At 45.4% G+C, this 20,175-nt stretch overlaps 1 protein-coding gene across 3 annotated transcripts; it reads left to right on the top strand.

The window, feature by feature from the left end:
- The first annotated feature begins 5,022 nt into the window (after window positions 1-5,022).
- On the top strand, window positions 5,023-18,744 carry rxylt1 (ribitol xylosyltransferase 1). 3 transcript variants are annotated; one of them, XM_055650663.1, is made up of 6 exons: window positions 5,023-5,213; window positions 6,911-7,114; window positions 7,652-7,754; window positions 9,667-9,981; window positions 12,490-12,649; window positions 17,623-17,783. In XM_055650663.1, the coding sequence occupies exons 1-6, from the start codon at window positions 5,081-5,083 to the stop codon at window positions 17,644-17,646; spliced, it is 939 nt and encodes a 312-aa protein (XP_055506638.1). In that variant the 5' UTR covers window positions 5,023-5,080; the 3' UTR covers window positions 17,647-17,783. The 3 variants fall into 3 exon arrangements, with proteins under 3 accessions (XP_055506638.1, XP_055506637.1, XP_055506639.1); XM_055650662.1 differs by having other exon boundaries at window positions 5,027-5,213; window positions 12,490-12,660; window positions 17,623-18,744; XM_055650664.1 differs by lacking the exons at window positions 5,023-5,213; window positions 7,652-7,754 and having other exon boundaries at window positions 6,976-7,114; window positions 12,490-12,660; window positions 17,623-18,744.
- The last annotated feature ends 1,431 nt before the right edge of the window (window positions 18,745-20,175 follow it).

Below are 20,175 nucleotides of genomic sequence, written 5' to 3'. Positions count from 1 at the left end.
CACCTTGGCTTTGCACCGTGTGAATTTCAGACAGCGCTCTCCCCGCTTGCCCTGACCCCCGCCTTTTGGGTGGGTGTGTGTGCGTGTGTGTGTGTGTGTGTGTGTGTGTGTGTGTGTGTGTGTGTGTGTGTGTGTGTGTGTGTGTGTGTGTGTGTGGGTGTGTGTGTGTGTGTGTGTGTGTGTGTGCGCGCGTGTGTGTGTGTGCGTGTGTGTGTGTGTGCGTGCGTGTGCGTGTGTGTGTGTGTGCGTGCGTTCCACTCTTAACACTCGCCGTTCCACTTCCCGGTTTTTCAGCGAGTGTCCACTCTTGACACTCGCCGGCAGCCCGCTGAAAAATCGCCTAAGTCGGACAGGCCCTTGAAGCAATAACTTTACTGCTGCACCACCGTGCATCATTAATGACCTTTGAGAAACATGATGTGTTGTCCGATCCCTTCAAATATTTGAGCTTTGTCTGCTGTGGCTCTCAAAAAAAATAAATGAATAGTTCCCTGGCGGCATAATCTGTCAAGAAATAGAGAAGAAAACCTTGCAAATTGGGAGTGAAACATGTGTTTGGCCATGTAACTAAATCTTTAGAGGCCACATAGACAGATTCTTGTGCAAAGCTTTACCTCCTGCACAGTCCCATTTGGTAACAGTTCACCCAGCCTCCAATGAAATTAAAATATAGCCAGATGTTGTTAATCTTAGAGTCATAGTCAGCAAGGAAACTGGCCCCTACGGCCCAACTGACCAAGTTGCCCTATCTAGACTTGGCCCAATTTGTTGCATGTCCCAAATACACTATTTGACTGCAAGAGACAGTGTTTTGCTTTTTTAAATGCATCTTTCTTCTTTCAGTCACTGTGGCGGAATATTTCAATTTCTCCTTATTTTCTGCCGATAACCTATACAGAAAGAGCCATCTTCTCACCAGAGCTAGCACCTTGTGATGTCCATTGAACTATAGCTGGTCACAAGCAGTTCATAGTCATTGTAGTCAAGCAACACAACAGCATTCTATGCATCTTAGCATAGCCTGGGCAGCCAGACTTAAGAACAGATCCTTCCCCACAGCTGCTGAGTATTTGCAACTGGGAAATTCTTTTTCAAAGGCATCATCCTTTGAATCTTCAGTCTTCTTCCCTCTGGCTCACAAACCACAACTTGGGCAGCTTACAACCGAGTGGTATGAATACTGATTTATCTCGTTTCAAGTAACCCTTGCATTCCCTCTCTCGCCGTCCGTCCCCACCCTAGTCGGCCTACTAGTTTCAATTCATCCTGCTTCGTTTCACTGTTTGTATCCACTCATTATCACCTTCTCCACAGCCAACAATGGACCATTGTGGGCTCCACCTTTCCTTGATTATTGTTCCAGGCTTTGATTTGTTCTTTTCAAACCTTTCATTCATTTGTTCTTTGTACCTTTTCACACCTCTAGCTTCCTTCTCCCCTGGCACTCAGTCTGAAGAAGTGTCTCGACTGAAACATTGCCTATTCCTTTTCGCCAGAGATGCTGCCTGGCCCGCTGAGTTACTCCAGCATTTTGTGTCTATCATCAGCAACTTTTCTAACACGTCTCATCATCTTCCTTTATCTCTGTACTTTGCTCCAACCATCTGCCTATCAGACTCCCCTCCCTCGCCTACGTCAACCTATTACCTGCCAAGTTTTGTCCTGCTTCTTTCCCCTTGTCTAGCTTTCTTCTCTTCCCCTACAATCAGCCTGAAGAAGGGTCTCAACCTGAAACCTCACCTATCCATGTTTTCCAGAGATGCTGCCTGACCCGCTGAGTTACCCCAGCACTATGCGCCCCTTTGGTGAATCTTCTCCATGGCCTGATGCTAAACACTTCAGACTAAGAGGACAAAGATCAACACATCCAGCTGAGAATGGTAGTGCACGTCAACAATGAATGGGAGGAGAGCTGGGGGCAGCACAGTAGTGTAGCGGTAGAGCTGCTGCCTCTCAGTGCCAGAGACCCGGCTTCGTTCCTGACCTCGGGTCCTGGGTCAATGTGAAGTTTGCACGTTCTTCCTGCGACCACGTGTTTTTGATTTCCTCCCACATCCCAAAGGCATGCAGGTTTGTAGGTTAATTGGCTTCTGAAAAGTGTCCCTGGTGTGCAGTATAGAACACGTGTGTACAGGTGATCGTTGGTTGTAGTGGACTTGGTCGGGCAAAGGGCCTGATTCCAAGCTGTATCTCTAAACTAAACTTTAAGACCCGTGTAGAAAGGAACTGCAGATACCGAAGACAGAGACAAAGTGCCAGAGTAACTCAGCAGGTAGACAGAAATGCTGGAGAAACTCAGCGGGTGAGGCCGCATCTATGGAGCGAAGGAAATAGGCGATGTTTCGGGTCGAGACCCGTCTTCAGACTGATGTGAGAGGAGGGGGGAGGGGGGGCGGGAAGAAGAGTAACTCAGCGGTTCAGGCAGTTTCTCTGGAGAAAAGAAAAGGTGACGTTTTGGGTCAGAATCCTCTTCAGACTGGTCCAGACCTGAAATGTCACCCATCCTTTATTTCCAGAGATGCTGCCTGACCCGCTGAGTTAATCCAACATTTTGTGTTTATCTAAACTTTAAGACCGTGTGGAAAATCTTCAGATCCGATTCAGATTCAATTTTAATTGTCATTGTCAGTGTACAGTACAGAGACAACGAAATGCAAGATAAAGGTGCCATGAATATTCTTCCTCACGAATGAAAACTTGACAACGTTCTGATGAAGGGTCCTCACCAGACGAGGCCTGACCTGCAGTACTCCAACCATTTCCTGTTTTAGTTCTTCCTCCCCAGGTGCCCACCACCATTGGAGCCATCATTCAACTCTCTCATCACTCCACTAAAAGTGACAAAGAGCACTGACCACAGCAAATAACAAGGTTCCTTAAAAGACACAAAATGTTGGGGTATTTCAGCCGGTCAAACAGCATCTCTGGAGAACGTGGATAGGTGACGTTTCGAGTCGGGATCCTCCCCCAGTCTCAAGGAGGGTCCCAACTCAAAATGTCAGCTATCCATGTTCTCCAGAGGTGCCGCCTGACCCACTGAGTAACTCCAGCACTTTAATAGACAATAGACAATAAACAATAGACTTTGTATCTTTTTTGTTTGTAAACCAGCATCTGCAATTCCTTGTTTCTCCATAGTTTTTGCTTTTCTAACAATCTCCATCATTTCATTCTTACAACAACTTGTGTCAGACTCATTATAAAAGTAGTCTATGGCTCCTAACAAACTCACCGTGGAGTCTTTACAAGGAAACTCACTGTTGCTGTAAAAGAAACTTAATGCAAAGCCTGGTTAACCTCTCTAGCCTGATAACAATTTTCTTCTGCCCAATATAAATTACTCCTTTCACAACTGTCAACATTTTCGTTTTCCTAAATAATTCCTTTCTATTTTGCTTTCAACCAGTAATTGTGCGTTTGTTTCCCTTTATATTAAGCCTCTTCAAAGCAATTTCATTTTCCACAGCTTTTAACCAGCAAGCTTATCTCAGCAACTGTCAATCAGATGCAATTGTCGATACGTGTCATGACTTCTTTTGTTTCTCTCTGAGTTTGTAATCAAATTTCTCCACTCTATTGCAAGCAATTGTTCTGACCCATTCAATTCCAAAATCTGCAACTCGGATGTATAATGAATGTGCAATTTTGTCTTTAAATGGGCTGATAACTATTTTTTATTCTTGATTTAGTCAGCAATAGACCAATGTATTTACATTTACCATTCAGGGATACGTGATGTTATGGATATAAGGACTCCAGGTGCAGGTTTACACAAAAACACACAAAGTACTGGAATAATTCAGCGGCCACTACCCCATACTCTCAATTTCACATCGTCACTACTCCCAAAATGAGGCTTTCCATTCTAGGGCATCTGAGATATCCTCTTTCTCTAGTACATGAAATTCCCCCCTTTTTTCCAGAGACTGCCCCATCTGCAACTCCTTGGTTCACTCATCTCTCCCCACCCAAACCACCCCCTCCACAGGTACTTTTTCCCAGCAACCACAGGAGATGTAACACCTGTAACTACCTCCTTCCTCGAGTCCATCCGGGGACCCCAGCAGTCCCTCCAGGTGAGACAAAGATTCACGTACACCTCCTCTAACCTCATCTACTGTTCCTGTTCAACGGGGAGCTCAAGCATAGACTCGGCGGCCGTTTCGACCTTTCTGTCAGGACCTCCTCCACTGCTACTAATGTGAGGCCACAAGCAAACTGGAGGAACAGCACCTCATATTCCACTTGGGTAACCCAGAGGTGTGAACACTGAATTCTCCAATGTTAGATAACCTCTCACTAAACTTTGTCCCACACCTCCTTTAAGCCCTCCCTCCACCATCTCCAGTTTAAATTCCATTTGGAATATTTTGGAGGACCAAGAAACCAAGAACCTCTCACCTGTGCTGCACCTCAACTTGCGGGTGCGGGTGCGGACTCTGGCCGGCAGGGGGCGGGTGCGGGTGCGGACTCCGGCCGGCAGGGGGCGGTGCGGGTGCGGGTGCGGGTGCGGGTGTGGACTCCGGCCGGCAGGGGGCGGGTGCGGGTGCGGGTGCGGGTGCGGGTGCGGACTCCGGCCGGTAGGGGGCGATGCGGGTGCGGGTGCGGGTACAGACTCCGGCCGGTAGGGGGGCGATGCGGGTGCGGGTGGGGTACAGACTCCGGCCGGCAGGGGGCGGGTGCGGGTGCGGGTGCGGGTGCGGGTGCGGACTCCGGCCGGTAGGGGGCGATGCGGGTGCGGGTGCGGGTACAGACTCCGGCCGGTAGGGGCGATGCGGGTGCGGGTGCGGGGTACAGACTCCGGCCATCAGGGGGCGGTGCGGGTGCGGGTGCGGGTGCGGGTGCGGACTCCGGCCGGCAGGGGGCGGTGCTGGTGTGGGTGCGGGTGCGGGTGCGGGTGGTGCGGACTCCGGCCGGCAGGGGGGTGCTGGTGTGGGTGCGGGTGCGGGTGCGGGTGCGGACTCCGGCCGGCAGGGGGCGGTGCTGGTGTGGGTGCGGGTGCGGGTGCGGGTACAGACTCCGGCCGGCAGGGGGCGGTGCGGGTGCGGACGGGCCGCGGGTCCCCGGCGATGGCGGCGCCATGAGACTTCGCTGGAAGCGGGCGGCCGGCGGCCTGGTCCTCATCTACTGCCTGTTCTCCCTTTATGCCGCTTATGTCGTCTTTTTCCAAGGGAGCAGGGGGTCAGGGGCTGCAGCGCGGGAGCGCAGGAGGGGTAAGGAGCGGCGGTGGCGGTGGGCCCCGCCAGGACCCTTCACCCTCATCACACCCGGGAACCCCCCGCCCCAACGCGGACCCTCTCACACCCACCACCCCCTCTCCTCCCCCAGGACCCATTCACCCGGGATCCCAGACCCCCCACCCACCCGGGACCCTCTCCCAGGGATGGAGTCGGGGAGGAGAGAGGCTGCTTGTTGTGATGTACTGGGCTGCATCCACAACTCTTGTTGTCGAGGTCTGCCTCACGTTTACTGGCTGTGAAAGAGAGGATTATCACTGAAGGTTTGAGACTATATTAGATACACTGGGGATTTGTCAGAAAACACTCACTAAAATCAATCGAAACAAGCTAGCATTGCTGACCTTTCACATGACAGCTGATTTCCTCTCATGCATGGAGGACTTGGGTCAAAGGGCCTGTTTCCACGATGTGTCATACATAGTACTCACCTCAAATACCTCCTCCGCCAGCTCGTTCCACATACCCACCACAATTTGTATTACAAAAGTCATCCCTCTATTTGGAATGGCGACTGGTTTAGCATGTGGGTATCCAGGCTGAAAGCTGGGAAGTATGCAGTGGTTTGTGTTGGCCTGTTTGGCTCCATGAAGAATTCACCACTGTGCCACTGGAGAAGATGTCATATCCAATGCAATGTAGGTCCATGTCAGTTCTGATGTCGAGAATGGGATATGGGAAATCGAGAGCCAGAGGACATAGGTTTGAAGTGAGGGGGGAAAGACTGATGGAATGAAATACTTTATTGTCACATGTGACAAGGCACAGTGAAATTCTTTGTTGCATACCCAAAATAAACAGATAGCGGCCACCTACGGCGCTGACTAAGTTACAAAGCACGCTGGCTCCTCCTTTTGTTCTTCCCCCCCCCCCCCCCCCCCCCCCCCCCGCAATTCTCGCACACCGACTTAATAGGAACCTGGCAACCTTTTTACACGAAGGGTGGTGGGTATGTGGAACGAGCTGCCAGAGGAGGTAGTTGAGGCAGGTACCATGCTAACATTTCAAAGAGATTTGGACTGGTATCGAATTGAATTATTTATTGTCACATGCCACAAATCACAGTGAATTTTTTTGCTTGCATACCCAAGGTATGCACATAGTCGCCCATAAAATTGTGCCCAACCCGTTGAATTTTCTCTGATGATGCTACCTTACCTGCTGAGGTACTCCAGCACTATGTGCCTTTCTTTATGGAACAACAGAAGGCCCTACAGCCCACAATGTATGTGCCGAATATGATGCCAGGATAAAGTAATCTCTACCTCCATGTGAATACTTGGATTTGGTAAAATCAGACAGTACTACTACATATTCTGAACACAAGGCAGAAGGAATAACATGGATCGAGAGCTCAGGGACAGCACTCTGCAGGAGGACACAAGTGCTGGAATAACTCAGTAGGTCAGTCAGAATCTCTGGAGATCATGCATGGGTGATGTTTCAGTTCGGGACTATTCTTCAAACCATTAATTTGATAGAGTTGGTCTTGACCTGAAATGTCACCCGTTCATATTCTACAAGCATACTGCCTTCTCGCGGAGTTACTCCAGCACTTTGTGTCTTTTTTTTGTAAACCAGTATCTGCAGGTCCGTGTTTCAAGTAGATTCAGCCTGTCGCTTTGTGAAGACGGATTGCTGACTTTTGTTTAAACTGTATTTGGATTTGACAGGCAGTGCACTTCCCCTGCAGAATGAGGGACAGCAAGGGGAATCGCAACACCTGCAACAAGACAATGAGTGGAATCCATGGGAAGAGGATGAGAAAATGGAGAATGATTTACAGCACAAAGCTCAACTGCAGGGATTTCAGAAGCAAATTTTACAAAACCCACCCAGGAGAAAGGTGGTGCAAATCTGGGGCAAAGCAGCAATTGGTAAATCCTCTTCAGAAATACTCTCTGTGTATACTGTTCCTTCAATATTTGTTAGTGCAGGCAGATGTACTGTCACATTTTAATTTGTTCCTGAAAAGAAAATCTAATGGAATGCATTGCCACAGACGGATGTGGAGGGCAGGACATTGAGTATTTTTTAAAGCAGAGATTGATAGGTTCTTGTGTAAGAAGGAACTGCAGATGCTGGTTTATGGCCAATAGATAGAAACAAAATGCTGGAGTAACTCAGCGGGTCAGGCCTGCATCTCTGGAAAAAAGAAATAGGTAACGTTGCGGGTTGAGACCCTTCATCAAACTGATGGGATCTTGATTAGGAAGAGTGTCAGTTACAGATAGAAGGCAGGAAACAAGGTTAAGAGGGAAATAAAGGTCAGGCATGAATGGGCTGAATGGCCTAATTCTGCTCCTACGTCCCATGATCATAAAGTCCTTTGTGTTTTATTATTTAGATTTCCTAGATTGATGTTGTGCATAATGATATTTTCTGTGGATTTAAAACCTTCCTCTTTGAAATAGGGCTTTACCTCTGGCAGCATATTCTTGGTGGCCCACTTACGCCGAGTGATGTGATGGCTCAGTGGAGAGAAGGGGAGCTAAAGGCTGGTAATTTATATTTTAGGTAAAGGTTGCGTTTACGTGAATGACATCTGTTTTTCCAACTTGGCGAATAAAATTCCTCATATGTTGCAAAATATACTTGGCTAATAAAGTATTATTGTGATTGATAGTGAAGAGTGACTGGTAGTAGGTTGACATAGGTGGGGGGGTGATAGGCATATATGTAGAATAAAGGCTAGAGATAAGAACAGAAGGTGTAAGACAGGTTTGAAGAGTTGTGGATTGTGAAACCAGAGGGTGGAAAGCAGCAAGGGATGGAGGGGAGAAATGGGTGAGAGTGTAGATTGGGTTCAGTGGCGGGAGGAGGGGGGTGGATTAGTTAGAAGTTACCTAAAATTGGAGAATGTAATGTTTATACCATTGGGTTGCAAGCTACCCAAGTGAGCGTGTGTTAAACAAAACATATGTCAGGAAAATCGTTCCTAGCCATTGGTACATGTAATTCCTTTCATAAGCACAGGAGGGGTGGAGCTGTTAGCTTAGTATTAAAGACAGGAAAGACTGGGTAATATAAAAACTGATTTCTTGTATGAAAGTTCAGTGTGAGAGTTCCTTCCTTATTTGAGTCATTTATTTGATGTGGAGGAAGGAAGTGCAGATGCTGGTTAACACCTAAGATAGATACAAAAAGCTGGAGTAGCTCAGCAGGTCAGGCGGCATCTCTGGAGATAAGGTGTAGGTGATATTTTAGGTCGAGGCCCTTCTGAAGAAATTACTACAGCTTTTTATATCTATCTTCATTTATTTGATTATACTTTCTCCTTATACTTCACGTTCTACTTTAATTTTCTTGATATCTCGTACTTAAAAGTATTTTAAACATTCCGTGAATGATAACCATTGTACAAAATAAATTTGAATCATGGGATGGTATGTCACATGATGCATCCTTGAGAGAGGTTTGCACATATTTGTATTTAAACCTATGTGGATAATGGAGTTATTATGCCAATTTCAACCATTCCTTGTCTGAATTGATGTGATTGTTCTTGGAACACAGATGGTTTTAAGATGAGGGTGCAATATTATGAAAAATTTGATAGAGTAAATAAAGCAATATCCTTAGATCAGGATCCAACAGACACAGATTTAAGATAATTGGCATTGATAAAACAGAAAGAAAGATTTTTTATTTAATACCAGCAAGTGTTTACAGTTTGCAATTCATTGTGGGCGGTAGAAACAGATTAAACATGAGTTGTTCACTTGACAAGTAAAACAAATAGGTTTAAGGGGAAAGGACTGGGGAGTGATATTGAGTGGGCAGATATTCCAAAAATGTTCTCTCACTATTTAATGATTCATAGATTGATACAGCATGGAAACAGACCCTCGGCTCAACGTGTCAGTGCCGACCAAATGCCTCATCTATGCTAGTCCCACCTGCCTGCGTTTGGCCCATATATCCCCCTAAACCTTTTCTATCTTTGTACCTGTCCTATTGTGGTTTAAATGTTGTCATGGGGACGGCACAGTGGCACAGCTGGTAGAGCCGCTGCTTCTCAGCACCAGAGATCGGGGTTTGATCCTGCTGGCTAATGTGACATTTACACATTCTCCCTGTGACGGCGTGGTGCTCTAATTTCCTCCCACATCCCAAAAACGTGCAGGTTTATGGGTTAATTGGCCCTCTGTAAAATTGCCTGCTAGTAGGGAGTGGATGCGAAAGTTTGATAACGTGGAACTAGAGCGAACGTGTGGTCAGCTTGGACTCTGAGGGTCGAAGGGCCTGTTTCCATGCTGTATCTATAAACTAAACGAATACCTGCCTCAGCTATGACTGATAAAGCTTGATAATGTTCTGATCAGCTTAATAACAGAGCATGTAAATGCTAAATGTTAAGTGCAAAGGATCATATTTGGATTATGATATGCTGCTTCATGCCCCTATTTTCCTGCTTTCCTGCTTTCAGTTTCTACACTGGACCTGCTGTGGTTCCTGGACGTATCTCACCAGACACGGAGAATCTTGTGCTAGTGCTGAACGGCAGGGAGGAGGGGAAGGTCAAGTTTGCCACCCAGTGGCTGCACTACGTACAGACGCTGCACCAGATGCACAAACTCAAGCACATGGCTGTGGTCCTGCTCGGCAGCGAGGGGTGTGAGAATGGCTGGATCCAGCCTTACCTTAAAAAGCACGGAGGGTTTATCGATTTATTATTTCTGGTGTACGACAGCCCCTGGGTAGATGAGGTGGATGTTTTCCAGTGGCCTCTGGGAGTGGCAACGTAAGTCATGTATCACTTTTGTGCTAGCTGGGTGGCTCTGGTGTAACTGTTTCACATCCCTCTCTTCCCAATCTTATCAGCTTTGTCTTATCTACATTGTGCAACACCCACCCTGAGGTCTATTTTGTGAACAGCATATCAGAATTGGGATGTTATGTTGCAAAGCACTGGTTAGATTGCAAGATAAACACAAAGTGCTGGAGTAACTCAGTGGGTCAGGCAGAATATCTGGCGAAAAAGGATGGGTGACGTTTCGGCTCGCGACCCTTCTTCGGGGAGGAGTGGGGGGGGGATAAAGAGCTTGAGGCAAGTTATGGCAAAGTTAAAACTCAATATTGTTAATAACGTTGGACTTGAATCACACAAAATGGCGCCAGAAACAGGGCATCTGAAAGCGGCAATGCTGGAACAATTAAATCTGGGTGTGCGCGGGATGCAGAATTAGGGAATCTGGAGATATGGGCGGGTACAAAGAGAAAGTACGGCATGAAAAACGACAGATCAAAGCAGTTTAAAGTATATTAAAAGGATAGCTGGGCAAGTTTGACGGGTGCATGGAATACACTGGCAGGGCTGGGGATGGAGGCAGAAATGATAGTGGTGTTTACGACGCTGTTAGACAGGTGTGTGGATATACAGGGAATGGAGGGACGTGAATCACATGCAGGCAGAGACGATTAGTTTAACCCGGCATCATGTGACATGGACACGAAGAGTCTGTTCCTGTGTTGTACTGTTCTATGTTCTCTATGATCGCTGTTCAACAAGGCTTAGACCAAGTTGGGATATAGACAGCAACATTTTAAATGACCTCAGGTTTACATTTGATAGATGGCTAGTTGGGAGGAGAGCCAGGAGAGCATTGGAAAGGCCAGATTAACAGAGGGTCAAGGGTATGGATTGGGCAGTTGAGATGAGGCAACAAAGAAGTTGGGCAATGCTTCGGAGCTGGAAATGGGAAAGCTTAAGAGGGGGAAGCTTATGTCTTCAAATGTGAAGACTTATTGCAATCAAAGCAATCCTCATATAGTTAATGGGGAATGAGATGCAGCCCGTTGCTAAGGAACAGAGTTTAGCAGTTACCAAAGAATATGGTGTACTGAATATTAAGTTACAAGAAATGCTTGGTCATTCAGGGCCAGATGCCAGACAGAAAACACAACAATTTAGAGGCAGTACGGGTGGGGGGGGGGGGGGGGGGTGGGGGGGGGGGGGGTGGGAGGGGGGGGGGGGGGGTGTGGGGGGGGGGGGGGGGGGGGGGGGGGGAGTGGAATTAAGTGCCATCACTATACATGTGAAACCTGACATTATTTTCTTATGAGTTCCACTGTTCTTTATTGTCACATGTACCTGATACAGTGCAATTCCCCTTTTGCATGCAGTTCAGTAAAAATAAATACTTTTATACATAGGTACAATCATATTTAGGTACAAGAGTGCAAGGATTGTAGATTACACTGAGACAGCACCCAGGGGTCACCACAAATCTGGCGCCATTTTGTGTGATTCAAGTCTAACGTCGTTAATAATAGTCCAACACTGTTGCAAAAGATGGGATGTGTGCTCTCCACAAAGGGCCAACAAGATTGTGGTTGTGAGCTGATGGGTGCTGTGTTTGCCCGTTTATTTTTCAAAGAGGATCCGATGGCCTCGCTACTCAGTTTCATCCAACAGCCAGACATAATTTAGTTTAGCTTAGAGATACAGCATGGAAACAGGCCATCGGCTGTCCACTTGTCCACTCAAGGCCACGCCAGTCATCAATCACCTGTTCACGCTAGTTCTATGTTATGCCACTTTCTTATCCACTCCCTACCCACTAGGGGCAATTTACAGAAGCCAATTACCCTACAAACCTGCACGTCTTTGGGATATGGGAGGAAACCGGAGCACTGGAGAAAACCCAAGCGGTCACAGAGAGAACAAGCAAATTCTGCACACATGGCACCCGAGTTCAGGAACAAAGTTGGGTCTCGGTGCTGTGACACCCACAATGGGAGATGTTAAAACTGACTATAGTTCTCATGCTCAGCTCAAAGCTTAAGTAAATTTGTAAGAGTACACTATACATTTCAAAGATTCCCATCTGCATACACAATTGTTACTGAGGGATTTAAACAACTAGCACAAAGCAGCACTTGAGAGACCTCTGGGTAGCACATGCCTCTGACTTCCAGTGTTCCTCTCATACGGTACCTCTTTCCGTAGCTGCCTGCCGAGGGAGAGAGAGCTCCGTTAGTATCTAATTACTAGGTTATTAAAATGGATAAAAAATACTCCACGCGAGATTGCTTGACTTTTAATTGAGGCTGGAATTCGACCTTTAAAGACTGAGTTGCATGCTCTACGGTGCTGGCAGCAAGGTAGCTAATTAAATAGGTTTAATAAATGTTATCGCTCGACCTTTAAAAATAAGTAATCTCTGTGCATCAAAGCATTTTCCAGGGGAAAAAAATATCTTTATGTTTCAAGAGAAATCCAATAATGACACTATAATTCATATTTCAGCTACAGGAACTTCCCCATTATGGATCTCAACAATCTAATGTTGCACTCCTCAAGGCCATACTTGTGCAACTTCCTCGGAACAGTCTACAAAGGCTCCTCCAGAGAAACCTTGCTGGACGTACTGAAACAGGAGAAACTTGGTGCCATGTGTCTTATCTCGGTTAGAGAACAGTAGGTCTTTCTTTGTGCATTTTATTCTTTGTGTCGGCATCTAAAGAACTGTTAACCTTTTAATAACTCTTTTCAGTCGCTTGTACAAAATATGGTTGCGTGCCATCAGGATTTCTGGAAGGAGGCAACACTAGTCCCGCCTGCCCACATTTAGCCCAAATCCCTCGAAACCTTTCCTATCCATGTACCTGTCCAAATGTATTTTAAATGTTGTTATAGTATCTGCTTCAACTACCTCATCTGGCAGCTTGTTCCATATACCCATCATCCTCTGTGTAAAAGAAAGTTGCCTTTCATGTTTATATTATCCCTTTTCTCTCTCATCTTAAACAAATGTCCTCTGGTTCATGATTCCCTTACCGTAGGTAAAAGACGGTGCATTTACCCGATCTATTCCCTCATGATCCTGTGCACCTCTATAAGATTACCCCTCATCCTATTGCATTCCAAGAAATAAAGTCGTAACTTGTCCAACCTCTCACTTTAGCTCAGGCCTTCAGGTCCTGGCAACATCATTGTGAATCTTCTCTGCACTACTTATTACCCCATGCCTGAAAGTTGGCAGCTTCAAATCTTAGCCTTCACTTTAGTGCTACATTGAAGATACCCAGGCTGAATGGAAGGGATACAAGTTTAGATTAATGCAGCCCCTTTGACAATCTCAGAATATTCCACATCACTTCACAGCTTACACCCTTGAAGTGTAGTTGTAATTGGGGAGCTGTGCAGTCACTTGCACTCAGCAGGTTTCACCAGCTGTAAGCTAATCATGAACCATTCTGTTTTAATGATGCTGCAACAGGATTGAATGTTGGTCAGAACATCGTGGCGATTTCCCCTGCTACAGGATCCATCCTTACATCCCAAAAAGGGAAAGATGGGGCATCATGTAGGTGTCTCTTCTGAACCATAACACCTCCGACAGTACTACCCCAAGTGTATCACCCTGCCGTTTTGTGCTGCTCTCTCAGGGTTCCTGAGGGCACTCTCTGATAACAGTTGCCTACCACCGAGACACAGCAGACAACTGTGATGAGCACGATTGTAGCATTGATGCTGGTTTAGCAAACGAGGTCAAGTGTTGAATAGGGGATAGAATGACAGTGGGCATCGAATGGGCCAGTTCACAGTTCCTAAAATGTAGGTAAGTCACTTGTTTCTGTTTAACAGCTGGACGTAATTCTAGTTTGCTTCTCCAAGAGAAAACGGTGGCCAGTTTTATTATGTAGAAATAAGGAATTGCAGATGCTGGCTTAGACAAAGTGCTGGAGTAATTCAGTAGGTCAGGCAGTATCTCTGGAGAACATGGATTGGTGACGTTTTGGATTGGAACCCTTCTTCAGACTCCAATTTGATTGCATCAGCTCAGATGATCTTAGAAACTGATAACACCTTTGACCTTCACACAGAGATTTTTGCATAGACAGCACACTGCCAGGGGGGGTGTTGGAGGCAGATACAATAGTGGCGATTAAGAGGCTTTTGGTTAGGCACGTGGATATGGAGGGAATGGATGGATATGGATCAAATGTCGGCAGAGTTTAGTTCAACTTGTCGACATGTACAGCACGGACATTGTGGGCCGAATGGCCTGTTCCTGCGCTGTACTGTTCTATGTTCTTTGCAGAGCACCGCCACTACCCATGTAAGCTAACTTTAAATGGAGGAGATATGAATGGTAAAAATAAACTCTTGTTACCTTTCCGATTAATTCCTGCCTCCTCAAATAGCATGTTTTGCTAGATGTCCCACGGCTCAGTCACACTCTTTTCCTGGTATTCCCAAGCCATCTGCTGCTGTGTTTTTTTTCTTGCTTGTCTTTCATTTCTACTCAATGGTAAAATGATTCATAGCCGACATACTCCTTCCACTTCCAGCAGCGCTTCCTCTCCTCGTTGCAAAGGTCACACCACCCAAAGACGACACCATGCTGCTGAGGCTGACATCAGCAACAGCTGATTGAAGCTAAGTCAGTACCATAATTTCTTAATGTGGCTGTAACTAGAGGGCACATTGCCGCGGGATGTTTGAGCGGGCACACCTGCTGCGTGATAAAGGAAAACTAAGTGTTTTACTTACGGCAGATTTCTCTGTTCCCAGAAGATTTCCTGGCGAATCAAGGCTCATTTTACTGCACTGTTTAGTTTAGTTTAGAGATACATCATGGAAACAGCCCACCAAATCGATCACCCGTTCGCACTTTTTTTTAACGTTATCCCACTTTCCCATCCACTCCCTGCACGCTCGAGACAATATACAAAGGTCAGGCAACCTATAAACGCCTTTGGGATGTGGGAGGAAGCAGGAGCACCCAGCGGAAATCCACACGGTCGCATTGAGAATGTGAAAACTCAGCACAGACAGCACCCGCGATCAAGATCAAAGCCGGGTCTCTGGTGCAATGAGGCCATAGTTTTACCAGCTCCGCACAAAGAGACTAAGAGAAAATGGCAGGACGACCCAGTCGAGATTTAGGTCGATGAAAGGATACCTCAGTAGATGAAGAAGCTCTCGCAAGGTATCTGTAACAAGGGGAAACAATCATAGTTTAAAAGTTGCTTCACAGCTTGATTGTGTCGTCAATAAGCCTTTTGCTACATTTGCCTTCACCAGAGTACTGACTGTGCGTTAAGAGGTTATGTTATAGTTGTACAAGACATTTATCAGGCCATATTTATAGCATTTTGTTCAGTTTTGGTCATCTAATTATAGGGTAGATGTTGTTAAGCTGGAAAGGGTACAAAAAAGATTTACGAGGATATTGCCTGGACTCAAGGGCCTGAGCTCCAGGGAGAGGTTGAGCAGGCCTGGACTTTATTCCTTGGAGTGCAGGAGGATGAGAGGTGATTTTATAGAGGTGTATAAGATCATGGGAGGAATAGATATGATAAATACATATCTTAAACCTATGTCCGCTGGTTCTCAATTCCCCTACCCAGGGTAAAGGTGTAGGGGAATGAAGAACCAGAGGACGTAGGTGTAAGATGTATGTGTGTGCGTGGGGGGTGGGGGGGGAAGGGAAGATTTAATAGGAACTATTTTTAACAAAGGGTGGTAAGTATATGTAAAAAGCTGCCAGAGGAGATAGTTGAGGCGGGTACTATTAAAAGACCTTTGGACATGTAGATGGATAGGATAGGTTTAGAAGGATATGGGCCTACTGTAGATGGGCCATGTTGGTCGGCGTGGGCATGTTGAGCCGAAGCGCCCTCTATGGCTCTAGGTCACGATTCTCAGGTTCTTGCACCTTCCCAGTGGTTGCAGCGGAATGAGAGCATGGCCGGGGTGATGTGGGTCTTTGATGGCAGAAGGTGCATTTTTGAGGCAGTGCTTCCTGTATATCCCTTCAGTGGTGGAGAGGTCAATACTCGGGTTGGGCCGGGCAGCGTTCACCAATTTCTCCTCCGGAAAGGTGATCCGATCTCCTCTGTGCTGAGGTAGGATTAAGGTGGTGCAGATTGTTGCAACTGATAGTTCCTGAATCTGAAGATGTGGGATATTTGTATCGCTTGCTTGACAGTGATAGCAAGAAGATAGCAGGGCCTGGGTGGGGAGGGCTCTGGAAATGTAGAATACAAGACCAAAGCTGTTAAAGGCCAACTTATTTTGTATATGTCAGAGAGAGAACAAGCTGTTGGAGTGCGTAATCTGGATGGATAATGGGCTGAAAATTACTTAGCCATATAGCATGGAATCAGGCCCTTCGACCCAACCTGCCCATGATGACCAAGATGGCCCATCTGCACCAGTCCCACCTGCCCACGTATGGTCCATATCCCTTTAAACCTTTCTTATCCATGTACCTGTCCAAATGTCTTCTAAATGTTGTCGCAACTGCCTCCTCTGGCAGCTCGTTCCATATACCCACCACCCTGTGTGAAAAATATGCCCTTCATGTTCCTTTTAAATCTTTCCCCTCTGACCTTAAACATATGTCCTTTAGTTCTTGAATCCCATACTCTGGGTAAAGGACTCTATGCATCTACACCAATCTATTCCCTGTCATGAATCTGTAAATTTGTTGTAGTTTCTAATGGCAATAGGACTGCAAGGAGCTGTGGTGCCAAATTTCTTTAGGATAGTTTCCTTGTCTCTTTACAGATGACGCATCTCCAATCTCACACTTCTATAGCCTGTGATCAGAGCAATTCAAAGTGGTCACAGAGGGCTCTGCCTGTTTTACAGTCACCATCAAACTCTGAAAATGAAGCACACAAATAAACAATAACATTATACTAGGCATCTCAAATTTGGGTGCAAAGGGATAAGATAAAAAGTTCACATTTATCTTTATTCAGGAAGCAGATGGACATTTTTGTAAGTCTCAACATCAAATTGCAGCAGGAACAGGATAGGGTTAGTTTGTGTACATATGGATACCAGTAAAAGATTAGACACTTTGAAAATAAACAGTTTGCATCTACATATCTTAAATTAACAACTCGATGGGGAATGGGGTTTTATCAAAGCAAAAGACTGCAGATGGTGAAAATGGGGAATAAGGAATGTTGAGACTTTTTCTTCCCAGCTGTTACCGGGCAACAAAACCATCCTATCACCAACTAGAGAGCGGTCCTGACCTCATCTACCTCATTGGAGACCCTCGGACTATCTGTAATCGGACTTTATTGAACTTTATCTTGTATTAAATGTTATTCCCTTCATCCTGTATGTGTGTACTATGGACAACTTGATTGTAATCATATGTAGTCTTTCTGCTGACTGGATGGCACACAACAAAAAAAACATTTTGCTGTAACTCGGCACACATGCAATAAACTAAACAAAGTCCTCTTTTAATACTATATTGTGTTGTGCCTGCTCCAAGCTTAACCTGATTCTTAAGAATGTTGGTACTGCATACGTTTTGTGGTCACCTCTCTTCAAGCATACAGTCACAGACAGCATTTGACACGAGTGAGCAGGGTATTTGGCTGAACTTTGTTTTCGTTCTTTGTGCAGATGGCTACCGCAGGAAACAAATGACAGTTTAAAGAAGTATCAGGATGCTTTGCTGCAAAGTGACCTCACCTTGTGCCCAGTGGGAATAAACACCGAGTGTTACAGAATTTATGAAGCCTGTGCTTGTGGCTCTGTGCCAGTCATTGAAGATGTCATGACACCGGGGCAGTGCGGCAACTCTTCAGTATTCCAGAACGCTCCGCTACGGCTCCTGAAGTCCATGGGCGCACCTTTTATATTTGTGACAGATTGGGGAGAGTTGCCTGCCATTTTAGAAAAAGAGAAGGCAATGACTCTCCAAGAAAAGAATCAGAGGCGGAGAATTGTCATCGAGTGGTTTAAGCAATTCAGAACTCAGCTGAAAAAGAAATTTACCGACATCCTTGAAAACAAGTTCTTTTAACAGCTAATTCTCCGTCTCAAGGTAGCTCACTGCATATTTACTATTATAAATTCATTGCACTTTCATTATTGACAATACTAACACAATTTTGAAATAGATTACTGTGAAAAAAAAAAGCATCTGCGCCTGAAATTGAGTTACTATTTTTCGGGAGTAGTGTTTCGCTGTTATTTTCATATTTATTTAAAGGTGGAACAAATTCTAGACTCTGTATTCAAAGGTCGGCCTTCAATTTGGAACAAAAGCTCGCCTGTTTTCAGTTTTAAAGATACAGTGCGGAAACAGGCGTTTTGGCCCACCGAGTCCATGCTGCCCAGCGATGCCCGTACATTATCCTACACAATAGGGACTATTTACAAGTTTTACTGAAGCCAAACTGACCTACAAACCTGTACGTTTTTTGGAATGTGGGAGGAAACTGGAGCGCCATGCGGTCACATGGGAGAATGTAGAAACTCTGTACATTTCATAAGGCTGTTAAACACTACAATCTCCAAATAATTTCTGAACTATACTGACTTGGGGCATTGATTTTGTCTTTTTGTACTATTTTTGTTTGTTTTATGTTTTTGTGTGCGTATAAACACGTACACACACACAGATTCTTTTTCACGTTTATTGCTTATAGAGTACCATGTTTACGTATTCTGTTGTGCTGCTGCAAGTGACAATTTCAATGTTCTGTTTGGGACATGACAATAAAACACTCTTGACTCTTGTGTCATTGCCTTAAGAATGTGGCATCTATATCATCAAGGATCCCCACCATCCAGGTCATGCCCTCTTCTTACTACTGTCCGGCAAAGAGTACAGAAGCCTGAAGTTGCACCAGGTTCAAGTACAGCTGCTTTCTTACAGTTCTCAGGTTCTTGAACTAACTCCCACAACCTCAACAACTGAACACTACCAACCTTGGGTTTTTTATAATGATTGTGTTTTGCACTAATTTCTTATATTTTTTTCTACCTTGTAGAATTAATGTGTAATTTTATGTTTTTGTGTGCTCGTCTGAGTCTGCAATAAGTAATAGGAGCAGAATTAGGCCATTAAGACCATCAAGTCTACTCCACCTTCCAATCATGGCTGATCTATCTCTCCCTCTCAACCCCATTCTTTTCCCCATAACCCCTGACACCCATACCAATCAAGAATCTGTCTATCTCTGCCTTAAAAAATATCCGTTAACCTGGCCTCTATGGCCTTCTGTGGCAATGAATTCCAGAGATTCACCACCCTCTGACTAAGGAAATTCCTCCTCATCTTCTTCCTATTCTGATGCAGCTGCAAGCAAGATTTTCCCGGTACCTGCCTCACAGCTTTAGAGACCTGGGTTCGATCCTGACTGCGGGGGCTGTGTACCTTCTCCCTGTGACCGCGCATGTTTTCTCCCGATGCTCCGGTTTCTTCCCACACACCAACGATGATTAGGTGCGTAGGTTAATTGGCTTCGATAGAAATTGAAAATTGTCCATAGTGCGTGTGCAGGATCATGTTAGTGTATGGGGATCGCTGGTCGGTGCGGATCCGGTGGGCCGAATGGCCTGTTTCCGCACTATATCTCTAAACCATACTTTTAGAAATAACAATAAACTCGATTTAACCTCAACTCCAGCCAGTGGAGAGTTCAGACAAAAGAAGATGGTGTCGTTGTTGGAAGCCAATCTGCTGAGCCACAGGACATTGCTTTAGACCCCACCCATCATCAGCTGTTTCCACAAAGACCTTTTTCTACATAAAGATGTCAGAATTGGGGGTTGATAACTAATGCAAAAGAAGCTCCCCGCAATAATTCATTGAGAACATTATGTACTCATTTACTATTGCCAATTGTAGCAATGTTACAAAATTTTGAGATTTAAAAAATCAAGTCTTTAATTTATCCCATCAGATAAAGCATAAAAAGAAGTTTAATTTGACACCTAATTCACTTTCATATCTTCAGTATTAAAACAGTTATGGCCATTTTCATACTCGGAAATTGGCATCTTGTTCCCTATTGCTTTTTCATTGACTTAACACAAAAGCTGTGATCGAGAACATTTAAAAGCCGATAACTTTCTTAAAATTTAAGAGAACTGAAAGAAATTATCAGTTATTGTAGATTGAAGCATTCTGAAACAAATATGAAACAATCTTACTTAGATGACTTG

The sequence above is a fragment of the Leucoraja erinacea genome, chromosome 19 (assembly GCF_028641065.1).
Source record: "Leucoraja erinacea ecotype New England chromosome 19, Leri_hhj_1, whole genome shotgun sequence".
Classification (NCBI taxonomy): Eukaryota; Metazoa; Chordata; class Chondrichthyes; order Rajiformes; family Rajidae; genus Leucoraja; species Leucoraja erinaceus.
This window is presented reverse-complemented; position numbering and strand designations above follow the sequence as displayed.

Bases quoted from the DNA above. Each gene is read 5' to 3' on its own strand.
- rxylt1 (XM_055650662.1), top strand. From the start codon at position 5,081: ATGAGACTTCGCTGGAAGCGGGCGGCCGGCGGCCTGGTCCTCATCTAC. The intron at 5,214-6,910 runs GTAAGGAGCGGC...TGGATTTGACAG, and splicing joins AGCGCGGGAGCGCAGGAGGG to GCAGTGCACTTCCCCTGCAG. The intron at 7,755-9,666 runs GTAAAGGTTGCG...TCCTGCTTTCAG, and splicing joins GCTGGTAATTTATATTTTAG to TTTCTACACTGGACCTGCTG.